At 34.0% G+C, this 27,248-nt stretch overlaps 2 protein-coding genes across 5 annotated transcripts in view; one reads left to right on the top strand and one right to left on the bottom strand.

Moving 5' to 3' along the window:
* The window catches only part of LOC107755388 (amyloid-like protein 1), a 53,632-nt gene extending 35,240 nt beyond the window's left edge, over positions 1-18,392 (bottom strand). For 3 of the 4 annotated variants that reach the window (XM_016572166.1, XM_016572167.1, XM_016572168.1), the window contains exon 1: positions 18,134-18,392. In XM_016572166.1, coding sequence (XP_016427652.1) covers positions 18,134-18,196 — 63 coding nt within the window. In that variant the 5' untranslated portion in view covers positions 18,197-18,392. The remainder of the gene's footprint in view (positions 1-18,133) is intronic. The other variant, XM_016572169.1, reaches the window with a different exon arrangement.
* Positions 18,393-19,226: 834 nt separating this feature from the next.
* Positions 19,227-27,248, top strand: part of LOC107755384 (suppressor of tumorigenicity 14 protein homolog) — a 27,955-nt gene continuing 19,933 nt past the window's right edge. The window contains exon 1 of the mRNA XM_016572163.1: positions 19,227-19,602. Coding sequence (XP_016427649.1) covers positions 19,579-19,602 — 24 coding nt within the window. The 5' untranslated portion in view covers positions 19,227-19,578. The remainder of the gene's footprint in view (positions 19,603-27,248) is intronic.

The raw sequence follows: 27,248 nt of genomic DNA, 5'->3' as shown, positions 1-27,248 counted from the left end.
CATAAAAAAATACTGATTTTACATATTTAATTTTACTGATGAATTCCATGCTTAGGATTGGATGATTGAAGGGAAAAGAAATCAGTAAATAAATGCATAAACAAATATTTAGAGAATAGAGCTATATAAATAGAATATAGAATAGAGCTATAAAATGAATGTGGATAGCAAAGCGCAGATACTGTCACGATCTCCAGCTGGAGTGCCCATGAACTCCACCAGAGGGCACTCCACCCCTGACTCTTGCCACTCTCACAGACTACATTTCCCATAATCCTTTGCTGGACTCATCATCACTTATTGCATTCACCCGTGTCTTGTTACCTCCATCAGTCTCACCCTATTTATAGCCTGGTTATCATTTCATTCAAACCGCCAAAAAAATTTAAAGAAGAAGAAGAAGAAGAAGAAGAAGAATTCATTGCTCAGTATTGTTAGCCTGTTGCATTCCTTAGTTCCTGTGTTTTTCTTGTTTTCTATTTCCTTGTTTTCTTGCCTTGCCCTGTTTTTTGACCCTGGACTGTTTCCTTGTTTCTGATTGTTTGCTGCCTGCCATGATCATTGCCTGGTTATTGGATTACTCTTTTGTCTCGGCCTGGATTGTACCTGTTTGCTGGTTTTCGACCCTGCCTGTTTGACCACTCTTTGGAATAAAGCCTGCACTTGGATCCACTACTGCGTTGTCACGCCTCCAACGTTACAGATACGGTCTTTTATTAATTTGATGAGAAATATTAGAGCCATTGCTGACCTCTATTGAAACTTGGGAGACCAATCAAAAAGAGGAGATTATTTGAAAAATCTTAAAAGTACATTAACTTAATTTATGAATTATGTTGAACTGGACTGACCTTACTAAGGAAAAATGAGAAGAAAAAAGCACACACATGGATTGTAGAAGATGTGGAAGCAAAGATAATTTGTTTATGGAATTGCTCTTAAGACTTTCCTAAAGAGAAGCACCTGTAAAGAGGCTACAAATGTCAACACCTCACCACACGCAAACACGAAAAACATTTCTGTCTGTTCCCTGTTTCTTTTCGCCAAATAAGGACAGTCCAATCCACATGGGAGCTTTTTGTGAATCAAGCAATATTTCTTCAAGGCTGTTTTGTTGCAGCAACTGACCATGTGTAAAATGAATACAGTCCTGCCACCTCTGAAATGGTCCCCACTGGTCTTTCAAAAGCTTCTGTCGCTAATAATATTTCTGTGCAGTCAGCGGATATAGGAGTCAAGACCTTTTTTTGCTTGATTTTGTACTCTCTCTTAAAAGCACATTTGCATGTCACGTTAATCCTCATTACACCTTTGTTTCTTCTCTGCTCTCATCTCTTCCACACTCTCTCGCTCTCTTTTCTCTTCACTTAGCCCATCTGTTGGGTTTGTCTGTGGCGGGTTGCTGTCTTCACGCTGCTGTCCACTTTGGATCTCTTTTGCATGAGGTACGTGTGTGTGTTATAGATCAGATGATGACTGACTGCAGTAGGTGTAAACCTGAGTTTAGCATCAAGAAAAGCCACTGTAGTGATTGTGGATGGCTGATGTACATGGCTGAATCAATTCAGGTTAGGGCTTCAACTACAAATTGACAAATTGACATTACAAGATTGCAAATACAACTGTAAAAAACCCAGAGGATGGATATATATATATATATATATATATATATATTAGTTGATGCATTAGGTATCATGAATTAAGAAGGAACAAAATTATTTACAGAATTTATTAATCTAGATGAATGTTCATTTATAAATATAGTATTGTTCATTGTTAGTTCATATTCATTCATAATACAGTAAATAATGTTAATTTATACAAATTGAAAGGTTAAAACTCTGTTTTATATACACTTTTGAAAGAAATTAATACTTTTATTCAGCAAGGACACATTGAATTGGTCAAAAGTGACAGTAAGGACATTTATAATGTTACTAAATATTTCCATTTTCCAAATCCTGAAAAATCACGGTTTCCACAAAAATATTAGGCAGCACAACTGTTTTCAAAATTGATAAGAAATGTTTCTTAAGCAGCAAATCATCATATTAGAATGATTTCTGAAGGATCATGTGACACTGAAGACTTGAGTAATGATGCTGAAAATGCAGATTTACATCACATGAATAAATTACATTTTAAAATATATACAAATTGAAAACAGTTATTTTAAATTCTAATAATATTTCACATGATCACTATTTTTTTACTGTTTTTGATTAAATAAAAGCAGCCTTGGTGAGCATAAAAGACTTCAAAAAACATAGCGTATGTAAAAATGAAATTAACTTACATTATTAAATGCTGTAAAATTTCATTGATAGTTCATGATACCTAATGCAATATGCAATGTAACCAAATTGAACCTTATTGTAAAGTATGACCAAATGAATGTAAGTTAATCTCTAATTGGTGGATTGAAATTTTTGGACCAACAAGAATGTTGATTCAAGAACATTCAAGTCCTACTTGAAAAACTTACATCACCATAAATCCACGAAGGACAAGCAAAATAATTTTTTCTCCATTTAATGTCATTGCTATCTACAAGAAAGTGTTTTCTTCGGAAAGTTGTATTTCCTATTGGAATGAGCAAACATTAACAAACATCCATAAGAAACAAGAATTTATAAAGTGTTTGCCATTTGATTTCATTTTGTGGAAATCAAATCCCCTATTTTCATTATGACAGTTGACCTTTAGACTTCGCCAGTCTTTACAGTTCTAGTATTTTCAGTAATACAGCTTGTAAGAACAAACATGCTGTAAGATCCCCATTATAATAGCTCAACATACCTCTTTTCTTTCGTTTACAAATCCAAAGTCAATGGATTTAAAGCCAAATCTGAGGAATCTGAGCTCTTGCTGACTTTGAGCTGTGATGTCTGCGGGCTCTGAGCTGTCGGGGTTATAGAAAACTTGTCAAAGTCTGCGTTAGCATGATTTCGCTCTCCCCAGAAGAGAGAAACACTGGGCTTCCCTTCCTCGTTATCCGTGTTTACCTTTGTTCCCTTTGTTGTGGAAATTTCCACGAGGTGCAATTAAGCTTCCCCCTGAATTGTGGCACATACGATAACACATTTAAGGCTTTTTTTTAATCACCCCTTCATCTCATCTTGTCACCAGCCCACCCTTCCCCCATCTCCTTACGCACATCAAACAATTCTGCGTGTATTTTTGCCACTCCTTCCCCCATTCTTTACCTCACGCTTTCTTTTGGCAGCATCACTTGGCCACTGAGGCTGGTTGCTGTGGCAACATCTCCCAACGGAGCTGGCTACCTTCCCTGTTACCGTAGCAACTGGTTCCCTGCAGGATTCCAAATGAGCCACTCCCTCTCTCTCTCTCTCTCTCTCTCTCTTTCTCTCTCTCTCTCTCTGCTTTCCATAATTGAACTGAAATATGCTTTCCTGGCTGCTTTATATTCAGTAGGTCAAAAATATAAATGAGCACAAAGCATTAAAGCCATTGATATTGTTTGTTTGAACGCTACATCGCTGCCACTTAAGATGCTTAGACACACATTTACATGTGACCGATGTCGCTTCGACACAATGGCTCATGACATAATTAAACAAGAGCGAGCAACCAAATCAGATAATGTCCAACAATCTCACTGGTCTAAATGTGTTCGGTGCATTTTACCCCGAATCTCCACATCTTTAAATGCTTCATCGTGTCCAATGCTTGGAATAAGGATCTTGCAGTTTTCCTTTTAAAAAGGGAATTAGACTATTAAGTAATGTAAATTGTTCCAAACGGCCTCTGCCTGCTTTCTCCGAGAATGTGAAATATACAAGAGCTGCTTTATCATCCGTACTGCAGGACCGGTTAATATTAATATAATATAATATAATATAATATAATATAATATAATATGTGTGTGTGTGTGTGTGTGTGTAAAGCACATAACTAAACATAAAAATTAAAGATAATTCAAATATTCATAAACACTCAAATAGGACCTGTTAATACTCATATAAATATTCATATAAATATTAAAAATACATTACATCTAAACAGAAATATATATAAAAAAAGCATATAAATAAATTACAAAAAAATGAAACTATTGTAAAATGAAAAAGACAACTGGAAATATAAAAAGAAAAGCTAATTCAAAATATGTGTAGTAATTGAATATATATATATATATACATATATATGTATATACATGGGCGACATTTGACTCTTGAGTCAGGGGAGCAAGAAAAAAAATATATAAATGAAATAAATAAAAGCAAAATATATTTTTTTTCTGATGTAAGCATCAAAACAATGCCCTACCGTCTTGCAACGCATCAAAGCAGTCAATCCAACACAGTCAAGAATAACTTAAAGAGGTTGCCACCGTTTAGTAAACTGCTTTGGCTCTTGCTGCTGACTTGAATGGTGATGCTTCCCGTTTGTCAGTTGATGGCCTTTCATTTTTAACCAGAAATGTGCACGCTGCTTCTCTGATGTTCACTGAAGTTTTTCGTGTCTTTTTCCCGTGTCACTTGAAATGTTTCCGTTTTGAATCGTTGTTACCAAAGGCGAGACACGTGAGGAAAAAATAAACGATCAGTTGTGGAACTATATTCATACTATATTCATAAATCGCATACCATTCATTGCTGAACTTTCTACCATCCGTTACTGGAAATGAAATGAAATTACTGGTTGATATGTCCTGATCTGAATAAAGTTTACACACGCTTTTGGTCCGTGAATTAGATCTCGCTCGGGACGCGCGCTGTCTGTGGAGGTTTGGCCAGGACCGGTTCCAGAATTAAATCAACATATTTTATGTTCCATCCATTGCCAATCACTGCTATTTCGAGAGTGAATCCCGCATGCGGATGTCATTCCCGAAACTTTGCAGGTTGTAGCGTAGCCTATGTGTCCGAAAAACGAACGTTTCATACAAAATCTGAATGGATTATACCCGAGAAAGTGCGCAAAGCGCACTCCCTTTATCACTAAAAAGCGTCACTCATCTTCGTTCATCGCGATCTTACAAAGTTCTGTTATAATCAATGAAGCTCTCTAAACTGCACAATGAATCTCTTATTTACATTGCACCTGCACTAAACACTAAAAAACAGAAAAAGGTAATAAAAATGACAAAAAGATACAACACAAAAACTAAAACTTAATCAGAAAATATAAAAATAAAATAAAAATATTAACAACAACTATAATAGTATCTCAATTATACTAAAATAACACTGGTGTGGAGTTATGACTATAAAAGTATGTTTTAAACACAAAATTAGCCTATTAGGTTACACAGATTGTTCCAAACGGCCTCCTGCTTTCACTGAGAGTGTCTTTACATGTGAAATATACAGGATCCACTTCATCCTCCCTACCGCAAGACCCTTTAATATTCATATAAATATTCATCACAGACCATTAGTGGGTGATATTACTCATGTCTCAAATTGCAATGTGTAATTGCTGCTATTAGCAGAGATTTAGCTGTGGTGTTAGCATTAGTATTAATGCACAGACACAGCCCTTATAATTTAAAACGTAACACAGGTTTTTGCTTCACATCTGAATATCCAAGATATGGAAGGAGCTGTGTTCTTATTATTAACTACATCTAAAATTATTAAAATCATTTGCATTAATTATAAAAAAAGCTAAAATAAAATTTAAATATTAGATGAAAAAAGAAAAACCCAAATGAAAATGAGAAATGTTGATTTGGAGCTGAAATAAAATATGTTTAAGTTAAAATAATAAAATTACTGAAATTAAAATAAATGAATGCTAAATAGAAATATAAAAAATAAACTATAAAAAATGCTAAAAACACGTTACTAAATTAATTTAACTTAATTAAAATGAAATTAAAATAATACTGGAAATATACAAATAAAAGCTCATTAAAATATTAATAAATACTATAATAGTAAATAAATACTAAAATAACACTTGCTATGACTGTAGCTTTGACTTCAAAATCCAGAAGGCCAATTCACCATGAGGTCCCTCAAGGTTATATTATGGGTTTTTATAATGGGATTTCTCAGTTTATGAGTAAATGAGTAAAACCAGGTCTGTGGTAAATATAAACAGACAATACTTGGACATTTTTTATCGTCAAGTTATGTTTACCACAGATCTTATTTAACCATGTATAGAAACATTATAAAAACCCATAGGAAAAAATCAATAAAGCCCATGGCGAAATAGTCTTCTGGGTTTCGTCACAATCTTTTTTTCTTATTGTGATGTACATCCGAGTGAAACAGATTATATAAAAATGAAAATATGTACATCAGGGACTTTATTCTATCCATAGGTTGTTGACTGGATGCAGGCAAATCTGAATACGAGACTGAGGTTGATTGTAAAAAAGGGCTGGGTTTTAAACAAATAACTGGAGAAAACCAGCATTCATCACCAGAAAGAAGTCTATCATTTCACTGAAAAATCGAGTTATGAAATTTGGATTAAGCTTGAAAAAAAAAGAAAAGAAAAAGAAAGAAAAGAAAAAGAAACATACGCATGAATGAATCGTTCATTATTAGATCAATAAGATGAATTTAGAAAATACAATAATAAATACAATGAACAATACATCTACAGCTTTTATTCATCTTAGTTAAATGTTAATTCCATCATTTGTTCAACTAACATTAAAAAAGAATAATAAATGCTGTAAAATATATTACTTATTCATGTCAGCTAATGCATTAACTAATGTTAATAAATTGGGTTAAGAAATACATGAGGCTGAGTAAATAATTATGTCTAATGCTGGTTTTGTACCTGGTTAAAGTCAGGCTGAATTCAGCCATTGTTCGTCATCTGCATTACACTCTTTTTTTGCACTAACGGTTCCAGAGCCAACCATGTCAGATTGGAGAATAAAAAACCTGTCTGTATACTGTATATATATACAATGAGCTATTCTTCAGACCGAGTCTAGAGGTTTAATACTTTCCCATTTCTGAAAAGAGAAAAATGCTCTGTAATCTGTGCTGAATAGAGAAGCACAGTTCAACAATTCATTCAATTATCTGTGCTTGTGAAACATTTTGATAGCTACAGAACTCATCTCAGCTCACAGTGGCAAGTGTTTACAAATGCCATTTTCTTGCCGTGTCCTTGAGACTTCCTGCCGTTGTGAAATATGCCGCCGGTAAAAGATTGTCAAAAAACATATTGTATGAAAGATCACACCACACGGATAGAGCACAAAGGAAAAATGAATTGCTACTGTGAAAAGCAAACATTTTAAAAGTGATGAACAAGCCAAGATAGACCATAATGCTGCTGTGCAATGGTTCGAGGAGAGAAAGGTTGCAGAGAACATTGAGTTCTATTAGAGACAGGAGAGCTGCTAGATTGACAGAGGCAGCCTGAGAGACTGAGAGGGACAGACAGAGAATGAGTGAAGTGGGCACAGATGATAAATATTTTATTGCAAAACATGATGAAAAAAAGAGAAGAAAAGCAGCAGCGGGCCAGCTGCGGACGAACACACGGGGTGGCGGGAGAGAGAGGAGACGGTGGGACGAGGGACGTTCGAGAACAGGAGAGCGTGACAGAGGCACCCAAGCAGATCCGACAGAGCAAGAGTCCGGACCTTTCTGAGGCCCTACATTATTGATGGAGCTGCAGCTACCAGCCATCTTTTTTATAAAATGTGCCGAGCCTCATGCGTCTGCATTTTAGGGTTTGGGTACATAATAGGGCTGTGCAAAAAAAAATCTGAATTGAAGAACTGACACTCTTTCCATTCACAATTCACAGTGAACTGGCCACTCCCACAGGAAACTGAATAAGAAATTGATTTGGAATGACAGAAAGTAATTCATTACTTTATTGTATTTCAAAGAAATTTAACAACACAAATATATAAACTAAATACAAATCTATCACTACCGTTCAACAATTTGGAGTTGGTAAGATATTTTGTTTATGAAAGTCTCTTATGCTCACCAAGGCTGCATTTATTTATTTATTAAAAATACAATTAAAGCAGTAATATTGTGAAATATTATTACAATTTAAAATGCATGTTTTCTTTTGATATATATTTAAAAATATAAATTATTCCTTTGACAGCAAAGCTGAATTTTCAGTCTTCAGTGTCACATGATCCTTCAGAAATGATTCTAACATGCTCAAAAAACAAACAAACAAACATTTTATTATTATAAATGTTTTTTTTTTATTATTTTATAATATTTTTAATATTTTTGTGGAAACTATAATAATTTTTAATTCATGATTCTTTGATGAATAGTTCATAAAGAAGAGAATTTATTTGAAATAGTAAATACATTTATAATGTTACAAAAGATTTCTGTCACATTTACTGTTACCAATCAGTTTTGTGAATCCTTACTCAATAAAATAATTAATTTCTTTCAAAATAAATAGATAAATAAAATATCTTACTTCCCCCTACAAACCTTAAGTCTTTTTTTTTTTATTAAAAACCATTAAAAAAATGTTTTTAATCTTGACAAACTTTGCTTTTCTATTTGAAAATTATGTAAATGTAAAGTTTAAATGAACTGAAAAGTATATGAATTTGTGAATCCTTACTCAATAAAATAATTAATTTCTTTCAAAATAAATAGATAAATAAAATATCTTACTTCCTCCTACAAACCTTAAGTCTTTTTTTTTTATTAAAAACCATTAAAAAAATGTTTTTAATCTTGACAAACTTTGCTTTTCTATTTGAAAATTATATAAATGTAAAGTTTAAATGAACTGAAAAGTATATGAAATAATTAATTTTAATTCCTATTCAAATTTGAATTAAATTCTGCATCCCGTTTGCTAAGTCACTTCACATTCAGCAATTGAAATTTAATTTAAAAGGCATTCTCAGTTCAGTCCTGAATTATGCACAACCCTGGTACATAATGGTGATGCCACTCTGCTAGAAAAGTCCTGATGGTGATGTGGCGATTTATACAAGCTGATATCTGGAAAAAAAAAACCCATCTTGCTCAGCAGTGCAGGCAGAACTTATTTCATATCTCAACAGGGGACACTGTCATCACCGAGACAAAACCTCTTCAATCAAACATATAAAACCCTGATGCAACCTCATGGTTGACAATGCATCTTTTCAGAACAAACAACATTTTTACATTTTCTAAAGAAAGTGTGAGTGATCCTTGCTTATGCAAAAGTGTGTTTTGTTATTCACTGTTGCAGCTGTCATCCTTTTAATGGCAGGGGTTTGAGCAACACCATCATTTGCATAACATGTTTTGCATTTTACTCTACAGCAAGAAAGAATAGACAAAAATGTGGTCTCCATAAAAACTGAATCGACCTGGCATCTCCACAAGACACGTCTGATGAGGCTTCAGCTCTAACCGACAAGGAATTTTTTTTTTCACGTAGATTCTCAGTGGTATGCGCCAACCAGTGTTTCTCATGAAGGACTATATATTTTTATTCCACAGAATTCCTCCAAGGTTGCCCTAAATCTGTCTTCGATCTCACAAATCCATCTTATCTCGCCTACAGCTATTTGCCTGCTCCATTTGCTATAAATCTATTATCACTCCCCATTTAGCCCAGTTTGCATTGCACTCCTGCATTTAACCGCATTTCGAACCGCTGGTCTAAACTTGCCCATGCAAAACCACTGACATTTACAACAGAAACACAGTGCTTACTTCTGTAAAGTCAAGTCTTATATATATGGCTTCTGAATACAATCATATGTCAACACCTACATTTTCTGTCAAGTTGATTCATTATCGCAAACGCCCTTCGCTGTTGAATTCAGTTCTTGGTCACTGGCATGGTTTAATATAATATGTGCTCCGAAAACAGGCTTGTGACATCTCTCCACTGACTGACATCTCCCAGCAGGCCATACGTGAGTAGGGATCACTGACAGAGATGAAGAGGATCAAGCGAACAAACCCGGGACCAGCGGGGTTAGGATTTCTCCCAAAAGTAAACTCTCTCTCTCTCACTCTTTCTTCACGCTTTCTCTATTTTTATCCATTTCCCTCCAGTAAAAGTCTAGAACAGTGTTATCAATTTATTGCAGCAGCTCCATAGGTTGTCCAACTAAAGCCTCCTACTGGGAAGCCAAACCTTCAGACTTAATTTTAGCCTCACAATCTCTGAAAGTTTGAACAGAAACCACAGCCAATTAGGCTTTTCCCTGGCCAGGCTGAAGACACAGACAGAAACCTGCACTGGGGCTTATTCTCACTCATAGGGCTGCACAATTATGACAAAAATATTTATTATTAATTCTGATTAATAAAATGAACATGCCATATTCTTTATATAGGCTATGTATCCACCAACTGAGATCTGTTTTCTTGATCTACTTAAAAACTTTTAAATGTTGTTGAAAGAAGTATCTTATGCTTATCAGTGCTGCATTTATTTAAAAAAAAAAAACAGTTTTCTATATGAATACATTTAAAAATGCAATTTATTCTTGATGCAAAGCTGCATTTTCAGCATCATTACTCCAGTCTTCAGTGTCACATGATCCTTCAGAAATCATTCTAATAAGCTGATTTGCTGCTCAAGAAACATTTATTATTATTATTATTATCAATTTTGAAAACAGTTGTGCTGCTTAATGGAAAACGTGATATAGTATCATTCAAAAGTTTGGGGTAAGTAAGATTAAAAAAATGGAAATTAATACTTTTACTTAGCAAGGATGCATTAAATTAAAAAGTGACATTAATAACATTTATAATGTTTACAAAATATTTCTATTGAAAATAGAAATTTTCTGTTCTTTTGAACTTTCTATTATTCATCAAATAATTCTTAAATCTCTATCATGATTTCCACAAAAAAAATATTAAGAAGCAAAAACTGTTTTCAACATTCATAAGAAATGTTTCTTATGCACACAATCAGCAAAAACATTCAAATAGAAAAGAGTTATTTTAAATTGTAATATTTGGTATAATGTTATTGTTTTGACAACAAATGCAGCCTTGATGAGCACTTGAAGAGACTCTCAAACACCAAAAAACTACAAAAATTATTCCAAAATTGTTTCCAGTTGTGTACATCAGTAGACAAACATTGATTACTTAGCAGAACAAAAAACTAAAATAAATTTTTGAACAAATTGTCTGTCTGCACAATAAGTCTCTTATTTACAACATTTCTGTGCCTTGTAATGGGAGCATTATAGATTTTTCACATTGCTCACATGCATTGAATATTAGGTGCTTCATTCAATCATATCAGGTTCACTGCAAGCAAACAGCAAGACATCTAGAATTTTTTTTATTTTTTTTGCCAGAGTCAGGCGATATTTATTCAGCATTGGCACTGGCCTCTGTGAACAAAAGTGAATCATAAGACTGCTGAAACTCTGCTCTTTAGCACCGGTAGCCTCCAGTTTAAATGTCATTCATGTGCACAACATGATTGGTTATAAAGCTCAACTACTGCAAAAACATTTAAAATAAAAATGCAAAAGAAGTATGGAACGCTGTCATCAACACTTTTCATGACTAGTTAATCAAGGCAGTCATTTGGTTGATTGTGCATCCTGCACACTCATTCAAAAACATGAGGAAATGTATCTTATGTCTTTTGCAGATGTATCCAAAAAATTCTGAAATGCATGCAACAGTTGCATTCAGTATGCATTTTTTTCATAGACGATGCATAATAAAGGTGCTGGAATTCATCAGCTTGGCCCTGGATTTTATAATCAACAAATAAAAGTGATAGTGGCTGCCAAATAAGCCACACTGCTGAAATGGACATAATCTCATCGGTGAGAGTTAATGGGTTTCAACGGCATTTCTTTTTAATGAGCAGTGTATTTTTCTTTCATAGTCACAGAGCATGTCTCATCTCCGCACTGACAAGGAATACTAAAACGGCGGGAAGGAAGAGGAATGATGCACTGAAATGGTGCATTTCATACCCTGTAGCAAATGCACATGGCGGAGCAAATCACATTGGAAAACATTAGTGAAACCTGATTATCTCCCAGCTCGGAAATTAATTAAACGAGAGAGGGGGAATCTGGTGGGGCTTTTATGCTCCTATCTGTTTCAACAAATCCCCTGCCCTGCAGCCAGCGTTGCTGTACCTCTGTACCGACATGGGCCGCAGTCTACTGGGGGAGTGCTGGGCAATTTAAAAATGTAAGCATCACCACCCAAGGGTCTTACCCCTCCACCACCCACTGCTAACAATGACTACATAAGGACGTCCTGTAGAGCAGTGGCGGCTGCATAAGCGGAGAAGCACAGGTGCTACTTAACAAGGGCAAAACAGTCTTTATTTTTTGTGTCTGCAAAGTCACTCCTAAAATTGACATTAAAAAGCATGGAAAGAGATCAATAAAATAAATAAATAAACAAACAAATCATTTCAATAAATAAATAAATAAACTAATACATACATAAATAAATTATACAAACATTTTAAATGATTTAAATTAATATTTAATACTCTATGCGTAATTTTAAGACATTAATTATATACATTATATCATTATAATATTAATTATATTTATATTTATAATTATATTAATTATACTAAATCATGTTAATTGGTAAAATTACAATTTAACAATTTATTTTACATTAGTATTTCAATAAAAGTAGAAAAAATATTTATATACATTATATCATTATAATATTAATTATATTTATATTTATAATGATATTAATTATACTAAATCATGTTAATTGGTAAAATTACAATTTAACAATTTATTTCACATTAGTATTTCAATAAAAGTAGAAAAAATAGAAATAATATTTATAATAATAATAATAATAATAATAATAATAATAATGTATATAATTTAATATTTAAAAATTTAATTTTAACAAATAAATACAATGTACATAGTTTAATATTAAAATATGAGATATAATTTTAATAATACAATTTAATAATTAACATGTAATATTCTATATGCAATTTTAAGTATAATTAAACTATATTATAACTATATTATTAATCATACTTAATTATGTTAATTATATTATATTTAAAATTGTATTTATAAAAATGAATTTAATAATCATTCAGTACAAGTAGAAACCGTATTAAAAAACTAATAAATAATATTCACCACTAGTAAAAATAAAGTATATAATTTAATATTTAAAAATGTAATATAATTTTAATAATATACTTTATTTATTTAAACAAATATTTACTTACTATAATGAACAATACATATATAATTTAATATTTAAAATGAAATATAATATTATAAATGTTTTTTTATAATTACAGTTATTTAAATGAATTAATCTTTAATATGTAATTTTAAATTTTTACATAAACTGAAAAAATATACTAAATTATGTTAATTACACCATATATAAAACTATATTCATTATATTAGACATTAGATTTCAATAAATGTATAAGAAATCTATCATTGCTGTGGAGCTGTCAGGTCTTTATATATCAAATCCAAAAACAAACAAACCAACAAAAACTGAATCTATCATTGTTGATAAATGAATCATCCACGTAGCCTACAATCATCAAAAGTCAATGTACATTGTTCCTAAAAAACTCAGTCCAGATGTGCTCCATAATTGTGCATGATCTTCCAATCTTTTGGAACCATTTCATGCTATGTTCCCTGAGGGGCTTCACTGTACAGCTTCATCGGGTCTCAGGTTCCATAATGTGGAGTCTTTCCTCTGCTGCTCGAAATCCAATATCAAAATGTTCTCAGAGGGATCTCACACTCCCAACAAGCTACACAACAGGCCACAGTTCAGCTGTTTTCCTGTGTGCACAAACACAGTATGAAAGAGCACTGCAGCACTCCAAAAACCTGAGAATAATCCTTGCTCTCTGCTTCATCGGGTCTCAGGTTCCATAATGTGGAGTCTTTCCTCTGCTGCTCGAAATCCAATATCAAAATGTTCTCAGAGGGATCTCACACTCCCAACAAGCTACACAACAGGCCACAGTTCAGCTGTTTTCCTGTGTGCACAAACACAGTATGAAAGAGCACTGCAGCACTCCAAAAACCTGAGAATAATCCTTGCTCTCTAGCATCAGCAAACAACCGCTTCACTACAGTCTAAACATTGCTTTCATGAGGGAAACAACTCCCAGAGAAGATTACATGAGGTACATCATAAGGTACGGTGAGGAAAATGCTGCTTTTTGTAAACCACATATTCGGGGTGAAGTTTTAAGAAGTGGTGTTTTATTGTGAGCCAAACAGGGGAATCCAACATCCTCAATCGTGACCGCAAAACCAATGAAGCCAAGACTGACTGTACAACACAACTGAGTTACTGGCAGCAACAGTAATCCCAGTAATGCTCTTACCAGTCCAGCATAATTGAACAATGAAAGATGGCTTTATGGCACATACATTTAAGCAATCTGCACTGGTGGTTAATAAATAAAGAAGTATAGTAATCCTCTTAGGATATGACTGTCAACTTTTTGCACGCTCCCACTTTCGAATAACAATGAATAGGATTTGCACCTCATCCAGATTATTTCTAAATGGAATTATGCTCACTGTTTCACACAAGGTGATCTTAAAGACTCTCACACTTATCCCTTCAGCTTTCATCTGTCATACAGGTGTATCTGAATAGAGTTACATTTGTAATCTGTTTGTGAATGGATACATGGTTAATCAAAGAAAAATACTGCTCCAGCACTGTTGCTAATGCTATCATGTCAACATAATATCTATTTTCTTCTTATTCTTATTCATGAAACTCAAGCAAAATTAATCTCTGTGTAAAATATTCGGGATTTGTCGTACCGCATTGAATAGTTGATTTACAAATGATTTACACTGAAATTTGTCATGAATGAGGCCCAGTGTTTCTATTGACCGACCAGTAGACCTGGGTAATATATAATGAATTATTATATTATATGATCTGTGATATTCATATACTTTAAAACTCAACAGGAAAGATGCCAATAGAGTTCGGAAGTTCATTTCCCTAAATTGGTTATTTTGAACTGTCCACTATTTTTAATCAGTAAAAAGAAAGATTACTCGATTTATTTGCATCCTAACATTTAAAAATGTTATCAGAAGCCCAAGTGTGTCATTTTACATCCTTTAAAAGGTTTTAGTAAAATATATATGTACAGTAGGTAAATACTGATTATTACATAACCTTCAGGGAACGAGGGTTACCATACGTAACCGAGACGTTATGCTGGTACACATCCACAGAAATTATTATTTTTTTTATATATATATTGTCTTTACATGCCCTGAAAAGTTTTTTTCTGTATTTTATTCTTGCTTTGAACATTTTGAATGCTCTTAACAATAAAGACAGTTCAAAACAATTAAACCAAATGGTTCCTCTGATTAAATAAAATAATCTTATGATCCCATTTCAAAGCAAATACATAATTATTAAAATATACTCTACCATTGAAAAGTTTGGGGTTGGTAAGATGTTTTACATTTTTTTGAAAGAAGTCTCTTGTTATTTGAACAAAAACAGTACAACAGTAATATTGTGAAATATTATTACAATTTAAAATGACCATTTTCTATTTAAATATTTTTTAAAATGTAATTTACTTCTGTGATGGCAAGAAACATTTCTTATTATTATCGATGTTGTGCCGTTTAATATTTTTGTGGAAACAGACTTTTTTCTTCGATTAACAGAAAACATCTGAAGAAGACAAATGAAGGTCAGAAGGAAAAACCCTTCTACAATATGTAGTCTGCACATACACGTCATCATATTTCCTCTCTGTTCAATATTTTATAATAAGTGCACATTGCTAAAGGCACTGCTGCAATAAACACGGACAAAGAAAGGGTATCCCCTCATAGACCCCAATGAACTTTGATATCTGTGCCAAAGATATCGCAAACCCATCTTATCTAACCTGCTTTACCATGACAGTACGGACACACTGGGTCACCGCACATTGCAGGTGACAGTGGGTTTCCTAGACACACCCTAAAAACTCTGCTATTTCCCATGATGCTTGACGGCAGCATCTGTGGACCAGCAGCTAGAGGTGAGTGCTGACGCATTCAGACAGCAGGAGAGGGGACAGTGGAAGTCAGCCAGGTCTCCCTCCCTCCCTTCCTCCGCCTATGTGCTTTTCCAGGTTTTCTAGGCAAGCTACTCATCGAAAAACAGATTGACGATATAATAAACTAGTTTCAAATGCGTCAGAAACAGATGAGTATACTAACACAATGTCTTTATCAAGTTTTTAGTTTGTAAAGGCATTTGTCGATTTATTATAGCTTAGGTTAAGATTGAATTCCACTGACCTCAATCAAACTGAGTGCATTCTGGGAGACAGGATGTGACTTCATAAAGAGGATTAATATTAAGAGCAGAGCAGTTTCAGAGCTGATTGATTATTGGTCATTGACTGTGTGAATGACTGAATGAACAAATGAACAGAGTAAAGAAAAACTGTATTTTCTTATTGATTTTTTGAGGTAAAATTTTACAATAAGGTTGTGTTAACATACATAATGAATGTATTGAATTAATTATGAATATTTTTACAGCATTTATTAATCTTGGTTTATATATATAGAGAGAGAGAGAGAGAGGAGAGAGAGAGAGAGAGAGAGTACATCTAAATTTTTATTTATAAATTTTAAATTGTTTATATTTTATTATTTATATACTCTTTCATTAGCTCTTGTGAGCTCATAGCACATTAATGTTAACACACAATTGTTAAAAAAAAAAATATATATATATATATATATATATTAAGAATATATAGAATATATAATATACGTAGTTTGTGTAGACAATATTTTGCGTTAATTGTGTTAACTTTAACTCTATGTAGCTGTTTGTTTCCTCATGACTGAAGACAAATGCTAAAAGTTCTTGTTAGGCTTTTTCTAAAATGATACCTATGTCGCAGTCTAAAATATTTTTTAATCCCAAAAATGGTGGCAATAAAAATCCCTGGATGCATGCATTGAAGGATTGACAGATATGCGTTCTCTTGATCGCACCCTGATTCATTCACAAGAATTGAAAGGGATTTACAGTGTTTATATCCTGTCAGACAGACACGATCCTCTTCCTGCGCAACACTTAATTTCCCCAACATCTGAATGTGGTCAAATCTAGCATCAAATTATATAAAGTGCTTATATAAATCTACCACATTATTTTTTTTCCAGAAAGGATTACCAACCCTTTCTAAATTCAAAAACGCTTCATCATCCAATAGTATTTCTCTATCATTATGCAAAATAAATAAATCAATAAAAACAGAAAAAGCAAATAAGCGTGGGATGTTAGGCATAAAATGTCTGAGTAACATCATCTTGGGCCTTGAGGTATACAGCAGGCTTCGTCAGCACTGCAGGCCGCAGAAGCTGCAGCATATCTAATAGCACTGAATCAACAACCCACCAGACATCATTCAAGCATCAGGGCTGAGAACGTGTCTGCTCTGCTGTAACAATCTGTGTTCTCCAGCTTCAAACTATTTTATCTGAAAGACTGCTCAAAAATGTCACATTTTACTTATACATTGAATTTTCTCAGACAAACAGCCAGTCCAGTTGCAAACCAGAAAGTAAAATTGTAAAATCAATCAGATTCTTTTACAATCTAAGATGCATGGCAACTCATTAAGTTGCATATCGGACATCTGCAGTCCACCATCTATGAAAGACAGCAATTTCCTCCTCAATGCAAGTACGTATTACATACTAAAAAATCGAATAGATTGCTCAGTGATATCAATTGTTATACTAAGAAACATCCATTCTTTAATGAAAAAGCTGTGCCCCACCCTATGAAATAAATATGTTCAGCTAATTCATCTTTCCATTTATCAGGTCAAGGTCCCAATTGGTTCTTTCTCTCAGTCACACACACACACACACACACACACACACACAGGCGCGCACACATGTACACAAACGCACAAATATACACAGACAAACAATCATAAATATCATAAGCATCAGATCTGACCCCAGAATTGTTTTTTTGTATGTTCACAGTTTTTTTTTTTTTTTTGGCTGCAATAATAATAATAGGCATAATAATAATAATAATAATAATAATAATAATAGAAAACATAGGGAAAAAATGAGGTAGCCTACCCAAGGTTAATCTGAAACAAGTGCATAAAAATAAGAACAATAAATGTATCATCCGCATTCGGATCCTACCTCATCTCTCCAGACGCAATAAGACAATAAAGTCATCAATATTAATGGCGTTTTCTGCCCCATTCTTCTCCCTTTTCTTCTTAGTATTTAACTTTGCTGATTTCTTTGATTGTCTATTTTTAACTACTGTATTATCTCCAAAAGAAAAATCAACGGGTATGAACTGGTCTGCTACGGGATACGAGCTGGTCTGATCGGAGATATCTCCTGTGTCCGCAGATCTCAGTGTGAACTGACAAGCGGCTGCGGCTCCGCTCAGTAAAACCAAACCCTCCTCCGCTCGGGTTGCGCAGACGGTGGGCGTCCATTTGCTGATGAACGGCGCCCCCTGCTGGACATCTGTGGACAGGCACCATGGGCGCTTATGAGGAAAGAGGTTAAATGAAATCTGTGAAGAGACAATTATAAAAGCTCATACTTTTCAGCAATCTAAATGTCTCTCGGTGCATACATTTAATTATTTCTATAGATTTTACAGCCACTATATACAGATACACTGCGTTACTTTTACAGCCACCTGTTTATGTTTAAATGGTGTAGTTTCAGGATTGAGCCGCTAGAGGGAAGTCAAGATAAACGTTTACAACATGTACGCACGCGCTAACGTATAAAGGCCTATGTATGAATATTAAACTAACAGATTTTATGGCTGTATAACCTAGAAAGCTAATGAGACTAACTTTTGATTGTAATTTTTATAAGAGTCTGATGGATGAATGCATTTATAATATTACTGCCCTAGAAAAAGATTTTGACAAGGGGCATGTTGAGACAATTTGGGGGCCTTTATAGCCTACCTGTTGATTGTAACTGTAAAATCAACACGATTCATGAAACACGTCATGAAACAGCAAAAAAAATGTTTATATATATATATATATATATAACATACATTAGCATTTAAACAAATTTGACAACTTTAAAAAAAAAAAAAACATGGCAACTTGCATCGGCCCGCTATTTATATGACACAAAAACCTTTCAGGTATTTATTACACCTCTTGCCTGAATGCCTTTGTTCACTTGTTTAACTAACTGCAATATAAAAATATTAGTCTGGAGTTAAGAATTTACGAACAATTCTGAACAAGCTGTCTGTAAACTCTGCAGGACACCGGCCCTCCAGGACCGAGTTTGGACAGCCCTGTGCTAGACCCTTGTGACAGTGAGCTCTGTTTGTAAACGCCTTTGCGTTTGGTGACGGAAGTAGTTTTACCTTGTCATGCCCACTGAAACTACAGCGTCATTCTGAGCCCTCAGGTGAGAGAGATGAGAGAACGCCGCGGGATTTACTCCGTGAAACTCTGAACGGCCCGTCGAGGACTTTTCAATAGGACTATTTCATCCAAACTGCCTTTAAAAAAGCAGCGTCCGGACTGACTGATCGGCTCTTCAGGCGTGCGCTTTTCTTTTGTTTGGTAGCGAAACTAGTTTCCTGAAATAACATGAGTTCTGCCGTGTATGAACATGTAAGTGTCTTGTTTTTTTTTAAACAAAAAATTATCTGCACTTTAATTGAAATGGCGTATTTCCCCAGCTATGTTGTCAATTTCAATGTTCCTAATATTAAATCGGATACATTTAACCTGACCTAACGTATAGGCTGGATTCGTGTTAAAAATTGACCACACAACTTGAATAGGCTATGTGAATTTAAACCAATATCAAAGAGATGATTTGTGATGTTGCATCCCAGTAGCCCATTTTTTTAAAATTATTTTTTATTCATGTATTTTTTTTTCTCTCGCATTGACACCTGTTTGAGTCTCACGCTCTATAGGCTATTATCTGTTCTTATAGCCTAGTGGTGGGGCTTTTGATTCATCCCAGTGACTCGTTTGAAGAAATTCACCAAAAAGATTCGACAGGTGATCCTTTCCTCAGGTTACAGGCCATCGTTAAGCCTCAAAAGTAGAGAGACTTGAATCATGAACTAGTTCAGTTCAAGAGGTGAACGAGAATGATTTGTTCATTGAAAACTTTCACGTAAGAAGATTTCCTAACTCCGACGTCCTTGTCAGTGAAATGTTAGTGTTCAGAAACGCTACTTTAGCGTTTATTTTAGTGTCAATTTTAATGAAACAGACCGGATTCACCTTCAAACAAGTGCTTCTTGGTAAACCAGGTAGACGTAAGTCAGATACTGTATTAACCCTGTAAACCCTGTCATATGAAATAACTTTTTTTCCCAGACATTTCTTTTTTAAGTTTGCATATGTTTGTTATATGTCTGTCATATTTGATGCATCAGTCTTTTATGGTTCATGTAGTACATAAATTAATATAAATAACATTGTGTTCTTGTAGTAGGCCTACATAAAATAATAATTAATAACATTGTGAATATGGAGGACGGCAAAATACCTCAATTTTAACAGAAGCCCAATAGCAAAATTATGAAATTTGGTGCAGTTGCTGAACAAAAAAATTTATTAGCCAATGGCGATTCAATTGCCAAGGTGTCCGTAGAGGGCTGTATTGGTCCCAATAATATGTCTTAGTAAAATTATATTTAAATGCTTAGTTTTATTATCAAAGCTCTGTAGTTTTATTGTGGGGTCAAAACATACAATGCAACGTAATACAATTATGAGAGATGAACAAATAATCATTTCTCAAAAGAATGAGGTATACTATACTTAGATTTGAACAAGGTTTTTCCAAAAAATGATGTTTGGATAATGAAGTAAAAAATTGCTTCAGTCTAGTAAATGTCCGTCGTAAAATATTACCGAAAATATAAAAGTTATTCCTATGTTTACTTTATAGCAATCATTAAAAATTTCACAGCAAAAAAAGATGTGTGTACTATGACCTGACGGTGTCCAGACTTTTTAGTATTATACTAAAAGGGATTTACTTAATAAAAAAAGTATAAGCTATCAATCAGACGACAGAAGGCTGTAGTAGACACATACAACAGATTTTTTTAGCAAGGTTTTGATCATTTAGAAGACTGTATCAAATATGAGACTGTAGGCTTCATTGGGTGAATCCCTGACACTGGCAATTAGCATTCAGGCTATAATTTTTTGTGCTACCTGGAAATCAATCCCTTGACTACAATCAGACGACAGAAGGCTGTAGTAGACACATACAACAGATTTTTTTAGCAAGGTTTTGATCATTTAGAAGACTGTATCAAATATGATACTGTAGGCTTCATTGGGTGAATCCCTGACACTGGCAATTAGCATTCAGGCTATAATTTTTTGTGTTACCTGGAAATCAATCCCTTGACTGGTGTTGCTTGCATTATGCTTTCCAGTTGATTAGCAGTAAAGTAAGACAATCCTAACAGATACATCCCCAGAAGGGAAATTAAGGATTTGAGATCCATTTAGTGGCACAGCGTTAGTGTAATGTTGTCTCTCTCTCTTTGTGTGGTTGTGGTAAAGTGTAAATTCTTGTCATAATGTTGTTAATGAAGACACACCGGCTTTGGGCTTGGCTTTTTATGGCCTCTGTCCTCAGTTAAGGTGCAATGTTGAGGTCTGAGTCACATCCACAGTTTGCATGTTTTAGTTGTTATATGTCTGTGATGACAAAATACAGCAACACAATGCTTGTGGGAGCAAAAACAGAGAGATACACCCAGTTTTGAAACATTATATCATATAATCCACATTATTCATGTCTCGTTTTGGATCACTTTGTGTGCCAAGGTGTTGAGAAATCTAGATTACTGTGTGATATGTCATTTATGTCACCTATTTTCAAATCCCAAATAACACTAGTTTCTTAAAGCCAGTTATTTCCCTTGAGGTTCTTGCCTTCTCTAGTTAAGTAAAGACATAATGGATGTGTGTGTCCTATAAATAGGTTGGTAAGTAAGTAATCATTTCTTTGGCTATTCTCTCACTTGATGCATTGGCTTTTTGTATAGTTTAACCATGTCAACCAGCTACCAAAATATGTTGACTAGAATTTTAGACAGATGTAGCCATACATGATCAGGCATGAGTAAGACCGTTACTGCATTAGGGGGAGGTAATGTGTACAGATGGGCTCCGTTTCCTGCTAAACACAACTAGAATTCCAGGTATTTTGCAGTCTCTTCTGTTCCTCGGGCCGGTTTCAACTTGATAGCCAGAATCCTTAAATACTCACGGAGCACAACGAATGCATTTTGTCTTGTTTTCAGGCTGCTCCAGACAAGCTTATTTCAGTAACGGTAGGTTTTATAGGGGGAAAAAATATTTTATTTAATAATTGCATGCCTTTTTCATAAAATGTTTTTCAAAAGTAAGAATAAACACCATGTCATACTCCCGTACTTTATAGGCAAGAACAAAATTCCTGAGATTTCTTTCTTAGAAAATGCTTTTTAAAATAAACTGTGTGGTATTTTACCATTGTCGTTGGATTTCAGTGTATTTTGCAGGTGCAGGAGCCCATTTATGAACCATACCTTAAAGATCGGTATTTAATCTTTAGAAATGCAGTTGTTTGCAATGCAGCTGTTGGACAAACTTTGAGTCTTGTCTGCTTTCTGTTCAGCATCTTAGATTAATACAGCAGATTTTTTTTCTTTTGAAAGATTATGCTTTCTTTTGTGACCAATCATCAATGCCATTCATTTAGGTTGAATATGTAATGTTTTTTTGCTGTGATGTGGACTGATGATACTGAAGTAGACTGTGTTGTTTGGTACATTCTCAGCTATTCACAGCCGCTGTCTATACATGTGACTATCTGATCCTTTCTGATAAAAACAAATGAAAAGAATATAAATGTATTGCAGGATGGATTGGATTTCCTCTATTTTTGCTACACGGGCTGAAATCTGTGGTTTTAGGTGATGTTCAGACATGAATTCACACTTGGGCTAGATTTCAGCATTATAGAAGCATAAATAGCTTTAAGCTAAAATATGGTTCACTCCCTGGTTTATTGAAAGTTTCAGGCTTTGTGGTGTAAGAGGATTGTTCTATTGTGTGGCAAATGTTGGATACTTACTGACCCTGTGAAAAAGTTGAAGTTTTGTAGCTTAGTTCATGTATTAGCTTTAAGATTATCTAAAAGCTATTGCATTCCTGAAAGTTCACAAAATTTCATGCAATATGTAATATTCAAATATATTTACTAAAATAATTAAAATAATTACAGTCTTTAGATTTATTTGCAGTACCCAAAAATGAAAAAGGTCGTCATTATTTAATGGAAATCTTCCCTCCTCCATAACCTTCAAAATTCATTCATTTCTCTACATTAATGCATCATTTTTTTAAGTTTATGAAAATGTGAATGAAATGAGGCCTACAAAAAAAAAGAGGAGAAATTGCAGTGAATTAAAATTTTCTACTGTTTATTACACAGAACTATTGCTTGTCTCCAGAGGATATGGAATAAATCACAATTCAATGTCGTATGGACATTTATGGTGCGTAAGGAGATTATTTTTTGTCATTGTTGGCTCAGTTTACTATATACAATTAAACAAACAATAAATAATTTTATTTAAACAACAACAACCTCTGTTAGGCCTATTATTGACAGACTTATATTATAAAGATGTTTGGGAACCCAAATAACCTCTGGTCCATGTTGCCAGATAGACCAGTTCTTACATTCTGTATCATCTCAGTCGATCCAGTGTGACTGTTTCATTGCGCTCTCTTCTCATTCAGCACTGATTCATCTTCTCTCTGCTTGCAGTTTCAGATTTGTTAACTTGAGGTTATAGGTTGAGTGTGTTTTGTAACCTAGTTGGAGAGACATTTTGTCTGTGGTTTATTGAATGGGACCTTTGTGATAGTACAACTTATTTATAAGAAATGCTACACCAAGACTGAACACTGTTTTTATACTTCGTATTGCGCAATACTATTTTGTACAATCCCTAAAACTATTTTGGTATTCCTAAAGGTGTTTCATTATTTATGTGATGCTACAAGTCTTGGAGAAAGAGTTGTTGTTTTTGATTAGTTGAGTTGACTGACAAGTATTTAAAACTATTTTACGTAATATATTTATAATTACTATGAATGCTGTTTTTATGGCCTCATATTAATTGAGAGACTGTCTGGAATATTTCTTATTTGTTGTTGGTGACGTAAAAAAATAATTGCAGATTCAAGTATTTATCATTTGCAGGCCTAAAAACATCTTATCTGGAAAGCCATGTTTAGGGTACGATATCTCAAGAAATGATTGCTGGTCTCATTGGAATTTGTATAGACAAATGTATTCTCTTAAAGTCTGGATGTTTTAGAGTCTGTTCAGGATGCAGATACTTACATCCCTGTTAAGATGAAACATTTATAGATGTGGGTGATTAGGGCCTTCATTAACAGCCTTGACTGACTTTCTATTCATTTGAAATTCATTTTGTCATAAAATTATTGCTGTTCGCATGGACAAATATTACAACAAATAAATCTTGATACATCATGTTGCTGTTTTTTCAACACTTCCAGTTTATTTTTTGTTAGTTTCAGTTTATTTTCAACAGTTTCATAAATTATTATCATTTCTTGTTCTTGTTAGCTTGCTTTATTAATTAACAACCAATGCAACTTGATGAATCATTTACATTGAGACTGTTGAACGTTTTTCTTTACATGGCCTGAGTTTTGGTCCACAATTATTTCCTCAAAGTAGTGGAATAGTATTTTAATTCCAACAATTTTACAAAAACGTTTGTTTTTCCTGTTCGGGCTGAGTTTCGTAAACGCTTCACAGAAGTTGTCAAAAACTCGACATTTACTAGTAGTTTTCTGCTATGTGTTTCATAATATGTCTCAAAAAAGCCCCTAATATAGTACAATTATCTGCTGCGCATGGAGTACAAACATATCAACTGCATAAATAACTCAACCGTCCTTTCTCTTTTAATTGCCCGAACATATCTTTAAAAATTCTGTTTTGCCTTAGGGGGATTCATTCTTTAATATTTAATTGCTCCTGTGTTGTTTGGAGGCTCTTCAGTTTCCTGAACTGTCTTTTCCAGCTGACTGACCAGTCAGTGATTACTGGCCTCTGGTCCAGCTCCATGTCAGAAGTACTAGACAGCTGGACTCTCTCAGAAATGTGGTCTGCTTGGTTTTGCAGACTGCAAACTGGTGTCGGAAGAATGCTTGAATATAATAAACTTGCTTTCTTGCATTCTCTCCAATTATTGTCCCCATTCATGATGTTACAGCTTTTTGTCATGTAACTGTCTTATTGTGAATTTGAATTTTTGCAACACAGCCATGTATTGACACGAATACATCTGGCAAATAAAATTTTTTATTTTATTTTTTTATCAGTCAATATTGAATATATATCAACCAATTTCGAACTGCATGCTCATTTCTGCAGTTTTTACTTAGATGACCTTAGATGGCCATCTAACACTCAAAGTTGGCCATCTAACACTCAAAGTTAACCTTTATAACACTAACAATTTAATAACACTGTTAAATGTAATCTTTAAAAATATATGAATATACATTTTTTTATACATTATAATGTTGTGATGCCTAAATTAATTTGTAGCATTTAAAATGACTGATTTGAGTGTTTTATTATTTATTCAGATTAATTCTATACTTTTTTTTTCTGTTTTGTTTTCTGCCATTTATTCGTTATCTTCCAAGCATTCTTAAAACATGATATAGTTCGCCCTTTGTTAAAGAAACCAAACGTAGACTTAAATGTTTTGGCTAATTTTAGACCTGTTTCTAACTTGCCTTTTATTTCAAAGATTTTAGAGAAGACAGTGCTGCAACAACTGCAGAGTTTTCTAGATAAAAATAAGGTATTCGAGCTTTTTCAATCAGGTTTTAAAAAATATCATTCAACAGAGACTGCACTCCTGAAGGTTCTAAACGATGTGTTAACAGCTGCCGATTCTGGGGATTGTACCGTACTTGTGCTGCTAGATCTGAGTGCGGCTTTTGATACGGTAGATCATGCTATCCTTCTTGCTCGCTTGGAGCATTGTGTTGGTATCAAAGGAGCTGCCCTTGAATGGTTTAGATCTTATCTTTCAAATAGGAAGTTCAGTGAAAATTTTGGGGAATATTCGTCGGAGGCTGCTGTTCTTTCCTGTGGTGTTCCACAGGGATCCATTTTAACTCCCATTCTTTTCACGCTATATATGCTCCCATTAGGGTCTATCTTCAGGAAATATGGGTTGTTGTTCCACTGCTATGCGGACGACACTCAAGTATATTTACCCTTAAAACCTAATACTGATGGGCTGGAAACACTTGGGGCCTGCCTATCTGACGTGAAAGCTTGGTTATCTTTAAATTTCCTTAATTTTAATGAGAATAAAACTGAAATCATAGTTTTTTGCTCATCTGATTCTCCTAGTCAAATAACCCTAGGTAATTCAACACTTCCTGCAAAGCCTTGGGTAAAGAACTTGGGTTTTGTGTTTGATGATGGTTTAAAAAAATTTGACAAGCAAATAAACTCAGTGGTCAAATCCTGCTTTTTCCAGCTTCGTCTTTTAGCTAAAGTAAAACCTATATTATCTTTTAATAACTTTGAAAAAATAATTCATGCATTTTTAACATCGAGGCTAGACTATTGTAATTCACTGTACTACGGGATTAGCCAATCAGCTTTATCCCGGTTACAGATGGTACAAAATGCGGCGGCAAGACTTCTGACATGTACTAAAAAACAGGACCACATTACTCCAGTGATACACACTTTGCACTGGCTGCCTGTATGATACCGTGTTGATTTTAAAATTATTCTTTTAGTATTTAAATCTTTAAATAGTCTGGCCCCTCCTTACCTTTCGGATTTACTGACAGAACATCATCCAGTTGTGTCTCTCCGGTCGTCTAATCAGAGATTGCTACGTATTCCGAAATCAAAGCTGAAAAGTAGGGGTGACCGTGCCTTTTCAGTAGCTGCTCCCAGATTGTGGAATGCACTACCCTCCAATATTAGATTTGCTCCAACCATTTCTGTTTTTAAATCTAGGTTAAAAACTTACCTTTTTGAACAGGCATATGGTCAGTAATGAAATGTATTGCACTGTGTGTTTTTGCTTTTATGATTTTCTTAATTATATATTGATATTGTTACTGTCTCTTGTATTGGTGTAAAGCACACTGGTCAACTGTTGTTGTGTTTAGTTGTGCTATAGAAATAAAATTGACATTGACAT

Source organism: Sinocyclocheilus rhinocerous, unplaced genomic scaffold (assembly GCF_001515625.1).
Source record: "Sinocyclocheilus rhinocerous isolate Xijiao unplaced genomic scaffold, SAMN03320098_v1.1 scaffold3307, whole genome shotgun sequence".
Classification (NCBI taxonomy): domain Eukaryota; kingdom Metazoa; phylum Chordata; class Actinopteri; order Cypriniformes; family Cyprinidae; genus Sinocyclocheilus; species Sinocyclocheilus rhinocerous.
The sequence above is the reverse complement of the archived record's forward strand: the minus strand, read 5'-3'. Positions and strand labels throughout refer to the sequence as shown.